This window comes from Sus scrofa, chromosome 6 (genome assembly GCF_054392235.1).
Source record: "Sus scrofa isolate SSC_HxYL_T2T_F1_AM1 chromosome 6, Sscrofa_HxYL_maternal_Yorkshire_Landrace_v2.0, whole genome shotgun sequence".
NCBI lineage: Eukaryota > Metazoa > Chordata > Mammalia > Artiodactyla > Suidae > Sus > Sus scrofa.
This window is the reverse complement of record NC_139388.1, coordinates 58396263-58413860: the sequence shown is the minus strand read 5'-3', so window position 1 is coordinate 58413860 and position 17598 is coordinate 58396263. Positions and strand designations below refer to the sequence as shown.

Sequence of the window (17598 nt, the reverse complement as noted above, 5' to 3'; positions counted from 1 at the left end):
GCCAGAACGGAGCCACGTCTGTGACCTACACCACAGCTCACGGCAACACAGGATCCTTAACCCACTGAGCAAGGCCAGGGATTGAACCCACATCCTTGTGGATCCTAGTCGGGTTCATAACCCACAGAGCCACAGTGGAAACTCCGGTTCCTAGACTCTTAAGTAGCACGCCTCCCCTTTCCCCTTCCTTCCTCACCTGCTGAAACCCCATCCCTTCAGCTCTGCTCTCACGGAGCCCGTCCAGCCGCCTCCGGTTTCCTCGGCTGGAGGTGACCGCTTGCACTTCTGCAGGCCATGGACTTACACCGTCACCCCCTCAAACCACATCTTACAGGACTGCTGTGTTTTCTCCCAGGAGGATGGTGAGTTAACTTCTGCACAGTGCATCACATTTGCCCACTGACTACCATCTTCTATTAAAGGATGTGTCCCCACCAGAAATGGAATCATACTAAGAAGCACTCCTATTTCTTAGCTCCCCCAGAAGACCAGGCACTGCCCGTCAACCGCCTCCGAGGCTCACAACACTCCTGCCAGGTAGGATCTCTAGTCTTCAGAGAGAGAAACTATGGCCCAGAGAGGGAAAGTCTCTCAAAGTCACATAGCAGAGGGGGGCCAAGTTGGTATTCAAATTGCAGTTTCAGAGCTCCCGCTGCGATGTAGCATGCTAAGGATCCAGTGTTGTCTCTGAGCTGGTGAGGGCTATCACTGGCCCGGCCCACTGAGTTAAGGACCCCACTGTGGTATAGGTCACGGCTACGGCTCCGATTCGACCTCTGGCCCAAGAACTTCCAGATGCCACGCTTGCAGCTGAAGAAAAAAATTTTTTTCCAATGTTATCTGATTTCAAAGTCAAAAGTCCTTCTGCCACACCACAGAACATGGTGGCTGTATGGGGTGGGGACCTGGGGCTCAGAACACACTGTAAATTGACACTATGCCTCTTGGGAGTTCTTATCTAAGCGGGTGTTTTCCCTACAGAGCTACAGCTGCCAGCCTACAGCCACAACCACAGCAACGCGGGATCCAAGCGTAGGTGGGAAGATCAGTGTATATGTGGCTGGATGGCTTGCTGGATAAAGGATAGGTAGGTGGATGCAACAGAAAGAAAGCAGTGTTGGAACATAATGAAAGCATCTTGGGAAAACTATCCAATAGTATCGGGCAAAGCCCCAAAAGGCAATGATAAGAGAAAAGAGATAAAGGGAGTTCCCTGGTGGCCTCATGGGTTAAGAACCTAGTGTTCTCATTGCTATGGCTCAGGGCACTGCTGTGGCTTGGCGTTGATCCCTGGCCTGGGAACCTCCATGTGCCATGGGCTCAGACCAAAAAAAAAAAGAAGAAAATACAGAGATAAAAAGAGCACAACTTAGAGAGGATGAATAAAGTGCCAAGGCCAGGAGAGGTGTCTCAAGTTGAGCTGAGTGCTGAGGGAGTTCTTGTCATGGTTCAGTGGGTTGTAAACCCGACTAGTATCCATGAGGATGCGGGTTCAATCCCTAGCCTCTCTCAGTGTTGTTGTGAGTGGTGTAGGTCACAGGTGAGGCTTGGATCTGGCGTGGCTGTGGCTGGGGTGTGGGCCAGCAGCTGCAGCTCCAATTCACCCCCTAGCCTGGGAACCTCCATATGCTGCAGGTGAAGCCCTAAAAAGAAAAAAAAGAAAAAAAAAATTAAAAAAAAAAAAAAAAAGGTTGCGCTGACAGAGAAGGAGGTTTGGGAGTTCGGGTCTTACCCTTGACAAGGGCCTTCAAAACGATTGTCTCAAATTCCTCAGGCCCATCTTCAGTTGAATAGACTGTCAGCAGCTCCTTCCGGGTCATAATCCTCTCCACCTGCAGAATACCAAATTCTGGGAGTTCCTGTCGTGGCTCAGTGGTAACGAACCCGCCTAGGATCCATGAGGACGCAGGTTCCATCCCTGGCCTTGTTCAGTGGGTTAAGGATCCGGCGTTGCCGTGAGCTGTGGGGTAGGTTGCAGACGAGGCTCGGATCTGGCCTCACTATGGCTGGGGTGTAGGCTGGCAGCTACAACTCTGATTCGACCCCTAAGCTGGGAACCTCCACGTGCTGGGGTGCGGCCCTAAAAAAAAAAAAAAAAAAAAAAAAAAAAAGCCAAATTCCGCAACCCCCTCACAACTCCATCTGGGGCCTGTCCACAGAGATTCAGGAGACCATTTCCCTCCAGGACCTAGTAGTCTAGGCGTCCAGCGCCCTCCACTCCCAGAACAAGGATTCCAGGCCCCCAAGCCTCTCCTCCTTCACACCAGTCAGGCTGGGCCCCATTTCCCTTCTCTTGGATCCAGGACTCCAAATCCTCAGCATCATCAACTCTCAAGACCCAGGAGCCCAGGACCCAGTTCCCTCCCATCCCAGGATCCAGAGGTGGCCCCCAGCGTCAGACCTGGGCCTGTAGGACCTCAGGGTCTCCTTTGGGGAAGAAACGCTTAATCAGATCTTGGGCTTCACGTCTCCTGCCCACTCCACTCCCCGGAGCCAGAGTGTCTTCCAGAATCTCTGCCAGGCAGTCTGCAGCTCCCCCAGACCCGGCCACCAGAAGGCAGGGGAGCTGGGCCTGGGTGGCGTTCTCGATCCGCTACAGGATAAAAGGGGAGTCAAGTTAGGAAAGGAAGGTATTCACCCTACCTGGAGTCTAGATCCCCAGCCCCCTCCTCCCCTAGGACTCAAGACCCAGGGGTACAGCAGGGGCCACCGCCCCCCTTGACCCAGGCACCTAGGCCCCCATACCTTCAACATCTTCTCATCACCATCAATCAGGAGGAGGAGGACAGGGATGTCAATTCCAGTCCCTGAAGAGAGAAGAGAGCAGAGCAGAGGGCTTGGTCACCTCCCATCAGCTTTGCCAGGGATGCAAGAGAACCACATTTCCCAGGAGTCCCTGGGGCAAGTGCTGGCTTCTCCTAATCCTCTGTCCCTGAGGCTCCTGGGAATTGTCATGCCTTTGAGGACATTGGGAGGGGCTGGATCCTGATGACCATCTTGTTGGACTTCTCAAGGGAGGAGAGGGCTGGGGACCCGGACTCCTGGGTTCCTGAATGAGGCGTGAGTCAGTCCTGCAACTGATTAAACCTCCCAGGAGCCAGGAGAAGACGAAAGTTCAAATAGAAAATGAAGGAAATAAAGAAGGGAAAGAGCTATCCAAATATAATAAAGTTATTTATCAAGCCCAAGAGCAAAATCATGTAAGATAGTTTCCTGCTAATGTCATTCCCACTTAAAAGAGAAATGAGACAATTTAGCTACTAAACCACACGTAACCAGGAGTCTTGAGCTAATGTAATAAGGCAAGAAAATGAAATAACTGGAATGAAGACTTGTACTTTTTTTTCATTTTGGTCTTTTTAGGGCCGCACCTGCAGCATAAGGAAGTTCTCAGGCTAGGGTTCGAATCCGGGCTGTAGCGGCCGGCCTACACCACAGCCACAGCAAATGGGGATCTGAGCCTCTTCTGTGACCTACCACAGCTCATGGCAACACTGATCATTAACCCACTGAGTGAGGCGAGGGTTTGGCTTGGATCTCTCATTGCTGCGGGCTGTGGCATAGGCCAGCAGCTGCAGCTCCAATTCGACCCCTAGCCTGGGAACCTCCATATGCCTGGATGTAATTATGGATGTTCATACAAAGATATTTATTCAGCATTGTTTGTATTGCCAACCATTGATAGAACTTTAAGTATCCACCAATTGAGAAACATTTAAATATGGTACAACCATTATCAAGGAATATCATGCAACTATTAGAAGGAGATGCAAGATAGAGAAGTTTGGACCTAGAGGGAGGGTTGTAAAAAAAAAAAAGATATGTATAGGAGTTCCCATCGTGGTGCAGTGGTTAACGAATCCGACTAGGAACCATGAGGTTGTGGGTTAGATCCCTGCCCTTGCTCAGTGGGTTAACGATCCGGCGTTGCCGTGAGCTGCGGTGTAGGTTGCAGACGCGGCTCGGATCCCACGTGGCTGTGGCTCTGGTGTAGGCCGGCGGCTACAGCTCCGATTCGACCCCTAGCCTGGGAACCTCCATATGCCGCGGGAGTGGCCCAAGAAATAGCTAAAAAAAAAAAAAAAAAAGACAAAAAAAAATGATATGTATAATGTTTAGTATAAAAGAGAAAAAGAAACAGGAGTTCCCGTCGTGGCTCAGTGGTTAACGAATCCGACTAGGAACCATGAGGTTGCGGGTTCGGTCCCTGCCCTTGCTCAGTGTGTTAACAATCCAGCGTTGCCGTGAGCTGTGGTGTAGGTTGCAGACGCAGCTCGGATCCGCGTTGCTGTGGCTCTGGCGTAGGCCAGGGGCTACAGTTCCAACTAGACCCCTAGCCTGGGAATGGCCTACAGCTCCAACTAGACCCCTAGCCTGGGAACCTCCATATGCGGCGGGAGCGGCCCAAAGAAATAACAAAAAAGACCAAAAAAAAAAAAAAAATTAGTTAAAAAGAGAAAAAGAAACAGCATGGTGATGTAAATATAATTACATAGCATACTATGGCCTGGGAACTTCCACACGCAAGGGCAAGACCAAGAAAGACCCGCAAGTGGATAGTGTGACTCCATTCATACGAAACTCAGTCAGAACTACTTTATGCCGGGACGAGCAGGACAGGGTGGTGCTTGGTTGTGGGCAGGAGAAGGCTTCTAGGGGCTGAGAGTCTGTTTCTGGATCTGGGTGCTGGTGCATAAACAGGTTGCCTTTGTTAAAAATTCATCAAGCCATCCGCATTTGTTGTGTATTGTAGGTTTCAAGATAAAGTTTTTTGGTTTTTTCATAAACACAGCAAAGGATGACGAAGGCCACCACCTGACCACAGGAAACTCCTCCTGGCCACAACCCCCACATTGCAACCAGAATTCCAGATTGCACCCCTGGGATCCTGAGCCTCGGGCGGTGAGTCCCCCGTGGGAGGAGCCACTTGCCTCCCACGCCCGTCTTCTGCTGGGCAACGTAGGACTCGAAGCCCAAGCGGAAGCGGTTCTCACCGCCCAGGCGGCCGTGCGTCCCGTCGTCCACCAGGAGAAAGGCCGAGTAGTTGTAGTCGAGGGGAAACTGGAGCTCATCCTCTGGTTCCCCGCGCCACTGGTACTTCGCGGGGAAGGAGCCCTGGGGGACGAGGGGCCAGACCAGGAGTCTTTTCCTCAGACGACACAGGATCCAGACCCCCAGCCCCCTCCTCCCTCAGACCTGAGACCCCCCAGCCCCCCCCTCAGACCCAGGATCCAGACCCCCCCAGCGCCCCCTCCCTCAGATCCAGGATCCAGACCCCCAGCCCCCTCCTCCCTCGGATGTGAGACTCCCGTCCCCCAGCCCCCTCCTTTTCCAAGACCCTGGGTCCCACCTTGGGGTTGATGAGGTTGTGTCTATTCCGAACCACACCCCAGGGGGCCACGCCCATGGCCACCACCTTGTTGCCCCCAGTGCTGGCCGTCTGGTGGTCCCGCACAGCCACGCCGACATGCCGGCCAATGCCCTTGTGCAGCCCTCCGGTGACGATCCAGGCCCCTACCCGGGGACACAGAGGGCGGGGGTGAGATCTGGAGACCCACGGGCTTGTGGACTATCATGCAAGAGAGGGAGAAAGAGAGAGACAAAAAGCCACCCCGAGACGGGAGTGGGGAGACAGGATTCCAGAGGTGTGTGGGAGCCGGGCGGCCGCCCCAGGCCCCAGAGGCACCGTCCCCACCCACCCTCAGTCACCTGTGCTCTGGGCAGCCCGCACCAGCCCGCGTCGAAGCAGGTCCTGCAGCCACGTCTGGAGGATGGGACTCCCCGACCCCCCCAGCACTGACACCACCAGGTTCGGGGCCCGGAAGCCCCATATGTGCGTGACCAGATTATAAACTGTAGCCGGATCCGTGCGGTCAGAGAGTCGGAGGAACTGTGGACACACGAGAGGCAGGGACACAGGGAGGGGGACAGAGACAGAAAGGGACAGAGATGCAGAGAGAGAGGAGGACAGAGAAGGGGGAGAGGGGACAGACACCCAGAGAGAAAGGGACAGAGGTCCAGGGAGACAGACCGAGCCCCGAGAGAAGAGGACAGACGCGTGGAGGGGACCGAGGTCCAGGAGCGGTGAAGACAGGAATGGGCAAATGGGGAGACACAGCGCTCAGCGGGGGCGCCCCCAGACCTGGCTCTGGAAGCCCCCAAGGTGTGAACCCCGCAGCCAGCCCTGGCCCTGCCCAGACATGCAGGCCTCACATTGCTGGCCCTGCGGCCGGAGCCCAGGAAGTCCAGGTCCCCGAAGGCATCTGTGGGCTTCTCCGTGGTATGCAAGTTACTGTCCCATACGGTCACCACAGCCGCCCCGAATGCATCCTCCACAGCCACTTGAGGGTGGGCACGCTGGGAGTGCCCACACTGGCACAAGGTGCCCCTGGGGGGAGGGGGGAGGGGGAAGATGAACCCCAGGGGTGTCCACACAGACCCTAAACATCCTGTTGAAATGTCCCTACTTCTGCATGTCCTCCCAGAGGGGGTCCCAGTCCACGCTGACCCTTCCCTGGTTCCAACCAGTCTGAGGGAGAGGCTGGGGCAGGGAAACAGTCACAGTCACCTCACCCACCAGCAGGAAGCCACAGTGGCTCAACGAAGCCTGAGCTGGGAGGTCTACAGGGCCCCAGCCTCGCTGTTGCTTCTTGTAGGGCCTGGAGTGGAAAAGCGCAGGAGGCTAAGGGGACAGGGTGGGGGCGGAGGGGGGTTGTCCTGGCTGCCTCCAGTCCAAACGTGATATGACAGCCACCCAAAAAGAAAAATCCGGAAGTGATTCAGAGAGCAAGCATGCACTAGAGGCTGAGGCTGCTGTGTAACTTTGGGCAAGTGGCTTCATCTCTCTGCGCCTAAATTTTCACCTTGAATGCAAATACAATAACAGCAGCACCTATGGGAGTTCCCATTGTGGTTCCGCAGTTAAGAACCCGACTAGTGTCCATGAGGACGCTGGTTCAATCTCTGGCCTCGCTCAGTGGGTTAAGGAGCCGGCATTGCCACGAGCTGTGTGTTAGGCCAGATCCTGCGTGGCTGTGGGCGGCAGCTGCAGCTCCGATTTGACCCCTGGCTGGGGAACTTTCATGTCTCCGGTACAGCCCCAAAAAGAAGAAAAAAAAAAGGGACAGCCTACTTCATAGAACTATGAGGAGCCAATGAAAGAACACACATTTCTTGAAATGGGGGCCGCATACCAGACCCAGTCTCCGTGAACTTCAGACAGAGCTTTAAATAACCTTGAATAACACAGTGAGAAAGCCATTCCTTTTTGAGTTCTCCTGATTACTGTCAAGGAGAGAAGCTCAGCTGGGTGCCAGAATATTTTTAATGCCTAACTCTTTACTACGCTTTCTTTTTAACAGAGAAAAGCTGGCCCCAGGCTCAGAAAACTGCACTGGTAACAGCATCCAATTAGAAGATAAGTATTTTTATTTGGTTTTCACTGTGTCTTTTATGGCTTGTTTTTTTCTTTGTGTGGCAGATGGAACAGATTTTCTCTTTATAGTGATCACAGATGAAACTTTTACTTTTTTGAAATAAATATACACGTATTCTTTCTTAGCTAATGTAATTGGCACCGGAGTTTTATTTATTTTATTTATTTTTCTTTTCAGGGCCACAGCTGTGGCATATGGAAGTTCCTGGGCGAGGGGTAAAATCGGAGCTGCAGCTGCCAGCCTATACCACAGCCACAGCAACGTGGGATCCTAAACCCACTGAGCGAGCCCAGGGATTGAACCCACATCCTTGTGGATACTCATCGGGTTCCTAACCCGGTGAGCCACAATGGGAACTCCAGCACCTGAGTTTTAAAGAGCAAGCAACATGGGTTTGGAGAATGAGGGATTTCTTTGAAAATGTGTCTAAATCTCTTTGTCCCTGATTCCAGAAGGGATTCAGATGTGGGCAGAGACCTGTATTTATATAAACAGAGTCAGCCATGATTTAAGGCCTGATTTTATGGAAAGAATAGCTCAGATGGTCTATGGAGTTGGCAAAAGTTGTGAAGACACTAAAAGAACGGCCAACCCATCCACACAGAGTACACCGGCTCTTGGCACAGTGAAAGCTACAGGAAGAGCACGTGCCCCCCGTTTCTGAGTCAACCTCCAGGGTCCTGGAAGGCCTCAGTTTACCCACTTGATCCTTTTACCCATCTCAACTTTATCCCTGGATCCCCCTCATTCCTGTCCATCTACTTCCCAGGAGACCTTCTGGCAAAATTTCTTCATGGAATGTTCCAGAACCTGAACTGTTCAATACAGTAGCCTCTAGCCACACAACACTTTTTTTTTTTTTTTTTTTGCTTTTTAGGGCCACACCTGCGGCATATGGAAGTTCCAAGGCTAAGAGTCTAATCACAGCTACAGCTGCTGGCCTACACCACAGTCACAGCAACTTGGGATCTGAGCCACATCTGTGACCTACACCCCAGCTCACAGCAACACCAGATCCTTAACCCACTGAGGGAGGCCAGGGACCCAACCTGCCTCCTCATGGATACCAGTGGATTCATTTCCACTAAGCCACGTCGGGACCTCCTCACACAGCACTCTTTATATTCAAATATATAGAAAGTTAAGTACAATCAGGAGTTCCTTTGTGGCACAGCGGGTTAAGGATCCAATGTTGTCCCTGCAGTGACTCGGTTGCTGCTGTGGCACAGATTCGATCCCCGGCCCAGGGAACTTCCACATGCCGCAGGCATGACCAAAAAAAATATAAAGACAAAAATTAAGTACAATTAAAAATTCAGCTCCTCGGTGGCTGTGGCCACAGGTCAAGTGATCAGGAGCCACACGTGGCCAGTGCTGCCATACCAGATATAGAACATTTTCACCACCACAGAAAGTTCTGGTGGGTGGCACTGGAACTTTCCACCCTTCTCTGCAAGGCTCATCTCCTACTCCTCTTTCTTTCTCTGTGGCCACCAAAACTGAAATCGTTCCTGATAAAATCAGCAATGACCCGCGAGTCCTCAAATACAAGGGCCTCTCTTCAGGTCTCATCTGACTCTGACAAAGTGGCCCGGGTCACAGTTAAAGGGCTCTGATTCTAGAAAGCACTTTCCTTGGCAGAGCGCACCCGTTCCCCTGGCCACCCTGTCTCTGCCTCATCTGTGGCTTTCTCTTCTTCTGCGCCTCCCTGGGCGTAGTGTTCCCCAGAGTCAGAATCACTTGTCTTCCCTTCGTGGGGCTTAAACTCAGGGCCCCTGGAGGACCAGGCAGGTAACTTAAGGATAAGAGGCATCAGGTGGAGAATACAAGAGGCTGGAGGCTGTGGTGACTTGAGGCAGCATGTTAGTCTTTTGTTTTTTGGTTTTTTTTGTCTTTTTAGGGCTGTACCCGCGGCTTATGGAGGTTCCCAGGCTAGGGGTCACATTGGAGCTGTAGCCGCCGGCCTACGCCACAGCCACAGCAACGCCGGATCCCTAACCCACTGAGTGAGGCCAGAGATCGAACCCGAGTCCTCATGGATGCTAGTGGGGATCACTAGCCGCTGAGCCATAATGGGAACTCCCTAGCATGTTAGTCTTGAGACATTCAGAGACAAGTTTTTAGAAATCTCTTCCAGGCCAAAAAAAAAAAAAAAAAAAAAAAATCCACCATAGAATTGCCAGTTTGCTGGCTCCTCTGACTTTACATGTTCTTAGCCCAGCACACACACCCAGTGACGTCTCACCTCCTTCCCCAGGTTCCAACTACAGCTAGGACTTCTCAAGTCTTGGATGGAAGTCCCAGATTTTCCTGAGGCCCTGACCAGGTCTGCGACACTGCTGGCTCCCCCGGTGCCCCCCCACCCACGAAATCCCACTCTGAGCTCAGTGACATTTCCCAAACCTGCTCATCCCCCTGGGTCCCCATCTCAGGGACAATGCCACGGTCTCCCAAGCTCCAGACCTGATGTCTGGGGTATCGCCCTCCCCTCTCCCCTCACTCCCCAAATCCATGGGTCCCCAAGCTCCTGCCCCCGGAATCCTCGCCCCATCATCCCCTCCTGTGTCCCCATAGCCCTGGCCTGCCTCAGGTCTCTTCTCCTCCCGCCTACCCTTGCCCAGCCTCTTCTCCAGCTTCCCGAACTTCTAGTCATCCCAGGAGGTCTTTCCACACCCAGAGCTGACCCTGCCCCTCCCATAATTTCCCGGAACACCAGGACAGGGTCCCAGCCCCTTGGGGTAGCATTTGAGGTCTTGCGACCTCTGGCCCCACCCTCCTCCTCGGTCTCCTTTCTCAGATGCTCCTTGCACCCTGAACTTTGCCCCACTGGCAAACCACGTGGCAATGTCAATAGGGGGCAGCTTATACTGCTGTTCCCACCCCTTCCAAGAGCCTCTCTTCAGCCCGCTTTCAACTGTCAAACTTTTTTCTTTTTTTTTGCTTTTTAGGGCCACACCTGTGGCATACAGAAATTCCCAGGCGAGGGGTTGAATTATTGAATTAGAGCTGCAGCTGGTGGCCTACATCACAGCCACAGCCTCACCAGATCCAAGCCAAGTCTGCAACCTACACGGCAGCTTGGGGCAATGCCAGATCCCTCACCCACGGAGTGAGACCAGGGATCGAACCCACATCCTCATGGATACTAGTCGGGCTCATTTCCACTGAGCCACAAAGGGAACTTCTCAAACTCCAACTTTGTCACCTTTAAATGTCACCTCACTGCCCTCCCCTCCAGGAGCCATTGGTGACACCCCAAGGGCCTCCGCAGCCTCAGCCAGATGCCTCCTCTTGGCTCCCACCAGGCACAGTGGCATGTCTTTGGCAGCTCCCATCCTCTCGCCTTAGAATCCTCTTCCTCCCACCAAAGCAGAGGTTCCTAAACTTTCTGGACCACACTTCCATCTGCAAAAGGTTTTTGAGCACTCACCCCTAAATAATATGTCTATTTATACATAATTCAAGCCATCCTGCACTAATAAATTCATAATAATACGCATACCAAGTTAGGAATGTTGGTATTTCCCACACCCCAAAGATCATCTTGAGGACACCAGGAAGCCGGAAACCCCTTGAGAAAACATTGCTGAAGGCCAGGAGTCCCTAAGGGTGGCCACCGCCCAGCCACGGAGCACCAGCCCAGAGCCTGCACACACTAGGTAACTGCTACCTTCCTGGAGGAACCAGAGCTATTTTCCAGTGCTTACCATGTGCTGGGCACGTTCGGAAGTATCACAAGCATTAACTTGTTTAATTCGCGCAAGAATTCCAGGAGGTAGAGCCAGAGCCTGTTTTTATGCCCAGATGACGGATGAGGCCCAGAGAGGTGAAACGTTTTGCCCAAAGCCACACAGCACGTGTCCCAGCCGAGATTAGAACCCTAGCAGGGCCTGTGCTCTTGAAAATCATGCCCCCTTGGACGTGCGGAGTGAGGGTTTCTTGGAGGAGTGGACGAATGAATGAAACAGCGACAGTCGAGAGAGAAAAACAGAGAAAGTGACACCAGGAGGCGGAGACACACGGGAGAGACACGAGGAAGGAAAGAAACGGAACCCAGCCCTGGGGCTTTAACACGGACCCTGAGCGTGAGAAGGATTAGTTGGATGTGTTTGCAGAAGGACCGAAGCCCTCCCCGAGGGAGAGAGCCACCAGGGAACGCCCTTGGGAGTGTCTGCGGGGACAGGACTGGGGGAGGGGAGGAGCCGAAGGGCGGGGTCTGAGGTGGGCGGGGTGGACATCTGGGGTCGGTCCCCGGGGTGGGCTCCTCACCCCGGATCTGTGGGGTCAACGATGAAAGTTGTGCACGTCTTCTTCTTGAAGATCTTGGGGATATAGCTCTGGGGACAAGAACAAGGGGTGAAGGGGAACCAGTTCAGTCCTAAGGGACACAGAGTGACTCACCCGCGCCCCAGCCTAGACCTAGGAGTCCAGGACCCCAGCGCCCGCCTCCCCCAAACTCAGGAGACTCGATTCCCCCCAGCCCCCATCTGTCCCCAAGGACCCAGGCGTCCGAGGCCCCAGCAGCCCCCTTCTTTGACCCAAGAATCTGGGTCTCCAGCGCCCTCCTCTCCGGGAACCAGGGGTCCCGGCCCCCAGCTCCCTGTTCCCTCAGACCCGGGGTCCGGCCGCTGTACCTGCTCCTTCTCCGCACCCACCATGCTGCTGCAGCCTCTGCAAACTATCCGACTCCCTGCATTCCCTCAACCAACCCGGGCTCTAGACGCGCCCGGGACAAACCGGATCCACTACGTCCCAGCCCAGCCTGGGCGGGGCCAGGTCTAGGGGGCGGGGAATCTCGGAGACGCGCAGAGCGGGAGGCGGGGCAAAGGGTCTGAGGGGACCGGCAGGCGAGACCCGGGGAGAGGGGGCCGGGGACCCGGGGTGGGGGACAGGGACTCAGAGAGGAAATGCCAGTGATGAGGGAGAGGGCACACAAAAAGGGGATGGGATGGGGACACGAAGCCTTAGGTTGGGACAGGGAATCAGAAAGGGGGGACAGAGATTGGCGAGGGGCTACATCGACCCAAAGCGAGGTGGGGGGGTGCTTGGAAGGAAGTTGGCGGGGGGCGGGGTGGGGGCGCGGCGGAGACACTCAGACTGAGAGGGAGAGACAGAAGCCTGAGAGTGAGAAGGGGACAGAATCCTGGGGAGGGGGACAGGGACTCCAAGAGAGCGGGTGAAGAAACAAGAACTGAGAGAAGGGAACCCACAGAGAAGGCTGGGAACCCAAAGAGCGAGGGGTGAGGACAGCAGTGATAGGATGAGGGGGAGGTACTGATACACAGGCAGGGCCCCCATGTCTCCTGCTAGCTCTCCAGGGACAGGGACAGCTGCAGCCTCCTGAGTAACCTGAGCCCCCTGCACACACACACCCCCTGCTGTATTTATAGCCCTGGCCTGGCCCCATCCCCTGCCCCCAGATCTGAGTTCCAGGGACAGGAGGTCATGGGTACGCACGCTGGAGCACAATTCCTCTCACCCCTGTCCAGGGCTTCCCTGTGGGCATCCACCATCTCAGCAAAGTCGCCCGTTCTGGCCGGAAACTCCCCATAATCTAACCCCCAATCCTTCCTTGGCAGGGGTCTCTCCCCTCAAATACACCCTTCCCGCTCCCCTCCTCCCATGGCCCGGGCTCCCCCCAAATTGGCCCACTGAAAATTTGACACCATTTTTGCAGCTGCCAAACCGGAACTTGTCGGCATTCAAAATCAAGTCCCTTGGCCCCCTCTCCTGGCCAAAGAGAGACCCCTTCTCTCACCCCCTCCCCAGCTGAGAGGAGAAAGAGCCTGAGGGGAGGGGCAGGCCGGGCCTAACCCAGAATAACTCCGGGCCGAAAGTAAATTTAGCCACAGAGAGGGGAGGGGAGAGACCCTATTGGCTGGGGAGCGGGAGGGAGGGGCGGAGGGGGTCAGGGGGTTCTGGAGATTGTCTCAGAGGGGTGTCTGGAGCCTGGCAGTGAGGGCCAGAGGGCAGAGACAGAGAGAGACACAGCAAAGGAAAGACACAGGGAGAAAGAAAGAGAAGGACCCCAAAGGGACAGGGACCCCAGTATTCATCGACATAGCCTCAGCCACAGCGGGAGCCAGCCCAGGGAGAAGCTCTGCTGCTGGTCTGTCCCCATGGGCCACCCTGGGCCATGGTTGCAGGCGTCTCTCCTCTGGGCTGCTGTGGCCAGCCTGCTCCTCCCCCCTGCTATGACCCAGCAGCTGAGAGGGGCTGGGCTGGGCCCCAGCAACTTGAACAACAACGCAGGCATCCCCGGGCCCACAGAGGACGCATCAGGCAAGTTCGGTCACTCCGGGCATAGCCATAGAAGCCATGGGGATGAGAACAGCGATGTCTCCACGGAGAGTGGGCATCATTTCTGGGCCTCTGGAGACCACGGAGAAGAGGAAGAAGATGTCTCCAAAGCAGCCCATCCCCGCCAAGGCCACAGGTACCAAGGCCACGAGGTGGGAGATGAGAACATCTCTGAGGAGGAGGGAACCACAGCGCATGCTCCGCAGGCGGGTGGGCACAGAGGCCGTGGGAGCAAAGACATGGATGATTCAGCTGAGCCCAGGCACCACTTCCCCAGCCATGGGAGCCACGGCCACCAAGACGAGGATGAGGATGAAATTGTGTCCAGCGAGCGACACCATCATATCATCAGGCATGTACGCCGAGGCCATGGAGAAGAGGAGGAGGAAGAGGAGGAGGAAGGCGGCATCTCCACCGAGTATGGACACCAGGCCCACGGGCACCGAGACCACGGGATGGAAGAGGACGGAGACGTCTCAGCTGGACGTCACCATCACGGCCCCAGCCACAGACACCGAGGCCATGAAGAAGAAGAAGATGACGACAATGACGGTGACTCCGCTGAGTACAAATATCAGACGCACAGGCATCAAGGCCACGAGAAGGAAGAGGATGGAGACGTCTCAGACTCGCACCACCATCATGTCCCTGGCCACGGACACCCAGGCCACAGAGATGAGGAAGATGAGGATGAGGTCGTATCCACTGAACACTGGCACCAGGTTCCCAGACATACCCACCATGGCCTTGGAGATGAGGAGGAGGAAGGAGAGGAGGAGATCACGGTCAAGTTCAGCCACCATGCTGCAAGCCCCCAAGCCCAAGGCCACAAGAGCACTGAGGAGGAGGTGGACTTCCCAGACGAATATACGAGAGAGAGCCCTGGTCGTCACCACCCCGGGGTCCTCAAGGAGGAAGATGAGGACATCTCCACCAAGCTTGGCCACCAGCCTGCCAGCCACAGGCAGCAAGGCCACAGAGGATCCATCAAAGAAGAGACTAGCTCCCGTCCCCGGGAACACATGGGGGTCAAGGATAGAAGCCATTTAGGGGAGGGTGATTCCGAGGAGGAAGAGGAAGAGGACCACAGCTCCCCTGAAGAGGATGATGAAGGTTCAGAAGAGGAAGGAGAAGGCACCCACCAGGGCAGCCTGGACCGGGAGGATGAGGAAGACGAGGAGGAAGGTCATGGCCTCAGCCTGAGCCAGGAGGAGGAGGAGGAAGAGGAGGAGGAAGAAGAGGAGGAGGAGAGGAGGGAAGAGAGGGCTGAGGTTTGGGTCCCACTGAGCCAGGACCACCAGGTGGAAGACGACGAGGAGGAGGGGCTGGAGGAGGAGGAGCTGCCCGTCACCATCATCCCCAACCCACTGGCTGGGAGGGAGGCGGGAGGTGCCTCCAGCGAGGAGGAGAGTGGTGAGGACATGGGTAAGTGATCTGACTAGGTGGGGGTGGGGAAGAGCAGAGTCAGCCCGGGTCACTGCTGCCCTCTTTCTTGTCCCCCCAGGTCCCCAGGGTGCCCAGGAATACGGAAACTACCAGCCAGGATCCCTGTGTGGCTACTGCTCCTTCTGCAATGTATGTCCCCAACCCAGATCCATCCACCCAGCTGTCCTGAGAATTTCTTCCAGGGCTCTGGTGTGCCTTGGGAGGGCCTTGAGAAAAGGAGGGTCAGGGACAGTTCTGAGTGAACAGCGACACTTCTGGGGCTACGTGGGGGACATCTGGAGGCCAGGATGCTGGGGAGGAAGCTGGGACAATGGTCCAGGAAAGAGAGGGTGAGGCATGAGCTACAAGGCTGTGGGAACAGAGAGGAGGGTACAGGGAGGCAGTGGGGGCAGGAGGACTGTAGACTGACAGGCTGGGAGGAGCGCATGGAGAGAGGAGGTAAAGAGAGGACTGGGGGTGGGGGGCCCAGGCCACAATGATGGGAGGCCGAGGTGGCGCCCTGCAATAGGGAAACGAGGGGGCGGAAAGCAGACTGGTGGAGATACTGAGCTTAAGGTTAGAGGTAAAGAGGTTGAGGATTGGGAGTTCCTTTCGTGGCGGAGTGGTTAATGAATCTGACAAGGAACCATGAGAGGTTGTGGGTTCCATCCCTGGCCCCGCTCAGCGGGTTAAGGATCTGGCGTTGCTGTGAGCTGGGGTCTAAGTCGCAGGATCCCGCGTGGCTGTGGCTGTGGTCGTGGCTGTGGCTGTGGCATAGGCTGGGCAGCTACAGCTCTGATTAGACCCCTAGCCTGGGAACCTCCATATGCTGCAGGTATGGCCCTAGAAAATCAAAAAAAAAAAAAAAAAAAAAAGGCAAGAGGTTGAGAACTAAGTCAAGTCCAGGGGGCAGGTTGGAGGGCTGCCCGGCGGCTCCAAAACATTTCCATTAACCAGGCTCCTCTGGTCCCCAGCGATGCACTGAATGTGAGAACTGTCACTGTGACGAGGAGAACATGGGAGAGCACTGCGACCAGTGCCAGGTGAGACTTCTCCCAGACTCAAGGACCCGCCAGGCTTCAGGATGGCTCGGGACCATCTGAGCACCCCAACCCCAGCCCCAAATCCTGGCCTCTGTCGTCAAACTCGCCTAACCTTTCGGTCCTGTTGCAGCCTTAACTCCAACTGACCTTAACCTCCAAAGAGCTAGCCTCCTGCCCCTGTACCGCCCACGTCCCATCCTGACTCCCCCTTGCCACCACCGCGTCCTACCGCTCCTTCTCTCTCCCCATCCCCACCCCAGCACTGCCAGTTCTGCTACCTCTGCCCGCTGGTCTGTGAAACAGTCTGCAGTCCAGGTGAGCATGGGCGGGGCCCAGGAGAAACCCTCCGAAGGGGCAAGTGGGGGCGGAGCCAACCTGTGGCAGGCCTAGAAGGCCTGGGGCGTGGCTACATGGGGAGGCGTGGCCAAGGCACGGCAACGGTGGCTCTCCAGGAGCACGGAGGGGCGGAGCCTGGGCCGAGGGAAAGTCGGGGATAGGTGTCAAAGCCTAAGCGTTTAGGATTGGCTGAAGAGTTGAGGGGTGGACCTAGAACCGAGAGGGTGGGGCCAAAGCAAGAGGAATTTGAAGGACGGGGCAGGGGGTGGGGCTATTGGAGAATGGGAACCCCCAGAGCTAGGAGGAGAGAGGGGGACCCTCAAAGGACTTCCCATTGTGGCTCAGCGGAAACGAACCTGACTAGTATCCACGAGGACGCAGGTTCGATCCCTGGCCTCGCTCAGTGGGCCCTTAACCCACTCCAAATGCCGGTGCGGCCCTAAAGAGACAGAAGACAAAAAAAAAAAAAAAAAAAGAGTCCCAGTGGAAGGAATTATCTTGACTCCAGTAATCAAGGAGAGGGGGCGGAGCTAGTCCTGATCCCGGACTGAGTGAAAAGTGGTCCCCTAATTTCACCCCCTCAAGCTTCTTCTCTCCTGCAGGAAGCTACGTCGACTATTTCTCCTCTTCCCTGTACCAGTAAGTGTGCGTGTAGTGGCGGGGCGGGGGTAGTTTAAGGACCCTGCCTAGGTGCTGTCCCGCAAGGAATTACTGGACGACCCTGGGAGAAATGCGCAGGTTAACGATCCTTAAGTGCCCTGGGGGAGCTTTGGACCCTTGGGCTGGGTAACCTCTGCCTCTTACTCTCCAGAGCCCTGGCAGACATGCTGGAAACTCCAGAAGCCTGACCCCCACCCCCCCACCACCCCCCGCCTCGCGGCTGCGGAGCAGACACATCTCCCTGGCCCTCCAGCCCCTTTCCAGAGCCATATTTATTTCTCTAAATAAACGTGCTCCCCGAAACCTCATAGTCAGGCCTGGGGTCTGGATCCTCTGGACACTGGGGAACGCGGGTGGGAACTGGGATCTTGGATTCTCGAGTCTGAGGGAGGAGAGGG

At 55.4% G+C, this 17598-nt stretch overlaps 2 protein-coding genes across 16 annotated transcripts in view; one reads left to right on the top strand and one right to left on the bottom strand.

The window, feature by feature from the left end:
• The window catches only part of TRPM4 (transient receptor potential cation channel subfamily M member 4), a 40102-nt gene extending 22582 nt beyond the window's left edge, over window positions 1–17520 (bottom strand). For 3 of the 14 annotated variants that reach the window (XR_014806455.1, XM_021094710.2, XM_084961343.1), the window contains exons 1-9: window positions 12071–12158; window positions 11706–11773; window positions 6214–6388; window positions 5710–5890; window positions 5351–5514; window positions 4932–5115; window positions 2746–2807; window positions 2402–2593; window positions 1733–1832 (exon numbers count right to left, since the gene is read on the bottom strand). Coding sequence is in view for 13 of the 14 variants with exons in the window: in XM_021094710.2 (XP_020950369.2) it covers window positions 1733–1832; window positions 2402–2593; window positions 2746–2807; window positions 4932–5115; window positions 5351–5514; window positions 5710–5890; window positions 6214–6388; window positions 11706–11773; window positions 12071–12094 (1150 nt within the window). In the remaining variant the exon portion in view is untranslated. Of the gene's footprint in view, window positions 1–1732; window positions 1833–2401; window positions 2594–2745; window positions 3616–4045; window positions 5116–5350; window positions 5515–5709; window positions 5891–6213; window positions 6389–6577; window positions 6655–11143; window positions 11375–11705; window positions 11774–12070; window positions 12159–16896; window positions 16980–17504 lie in introns of those variants that run through there. The other 11 variants (XM_021094712.2, XM_084961344.1, XM_021094714.2 and 8 more) reach the window with 9 other exon arrangements.
• HRC (histidine rich calcium binding protein) lies at window positions 13369–17508 on the top strand. Of its 2 annotated transcripts, none has more exons than XM_084961564.1 (6): window positions 13369–15149; window positions 15241–15311; window positions 16136–16204; window positions 16465–16519; window positions 17143–17179; window positions 17352–17508. In XM_084961564.1, exons 1-6 carry the CDS (start codon window positions 13556–13558, stop codon window positions 17386–17388), a joined length of 1863 nt encoding a protein of 620 aa, XP_084817690.1. In that variant the 5' UTR covers window positions 13369–13555; the 3' UTR covers window positions 17389–17508. The 2 variants fall into 2 exon arrangements, with proteins under 2 accessions (XP_084817690.1, XP_003127335.3); XM_003127287.6 differs by having other exon boundaries at window positions 13369–15161.
• Window positions 17521–17598: the final 78 nt, after the last annotated feature.

Coding starts and splice junctions, on each gene's coding strand:
- HRC (XM_003127287.6), top strand. CDS start 13,556: ATGGGCCACCCTGGGCCATGGTTGCAGGCGTCTCTCCTCTGGGCTGCT. Junction 16,205..16,464: donor AGCACTGCGACCAGTGCCAG/GTGAGACTTCTC, acceptor TCCCCACCCCAG/CACTGCCAGTTCTGCTACCT. Junction 16,520..17,142: donor TGAAACAGTCTGCAGTCCAG/GTGAGCATGGGC, acceptor TCTCTCCTGCAG/GAAGCTACGTCGACTATTTC.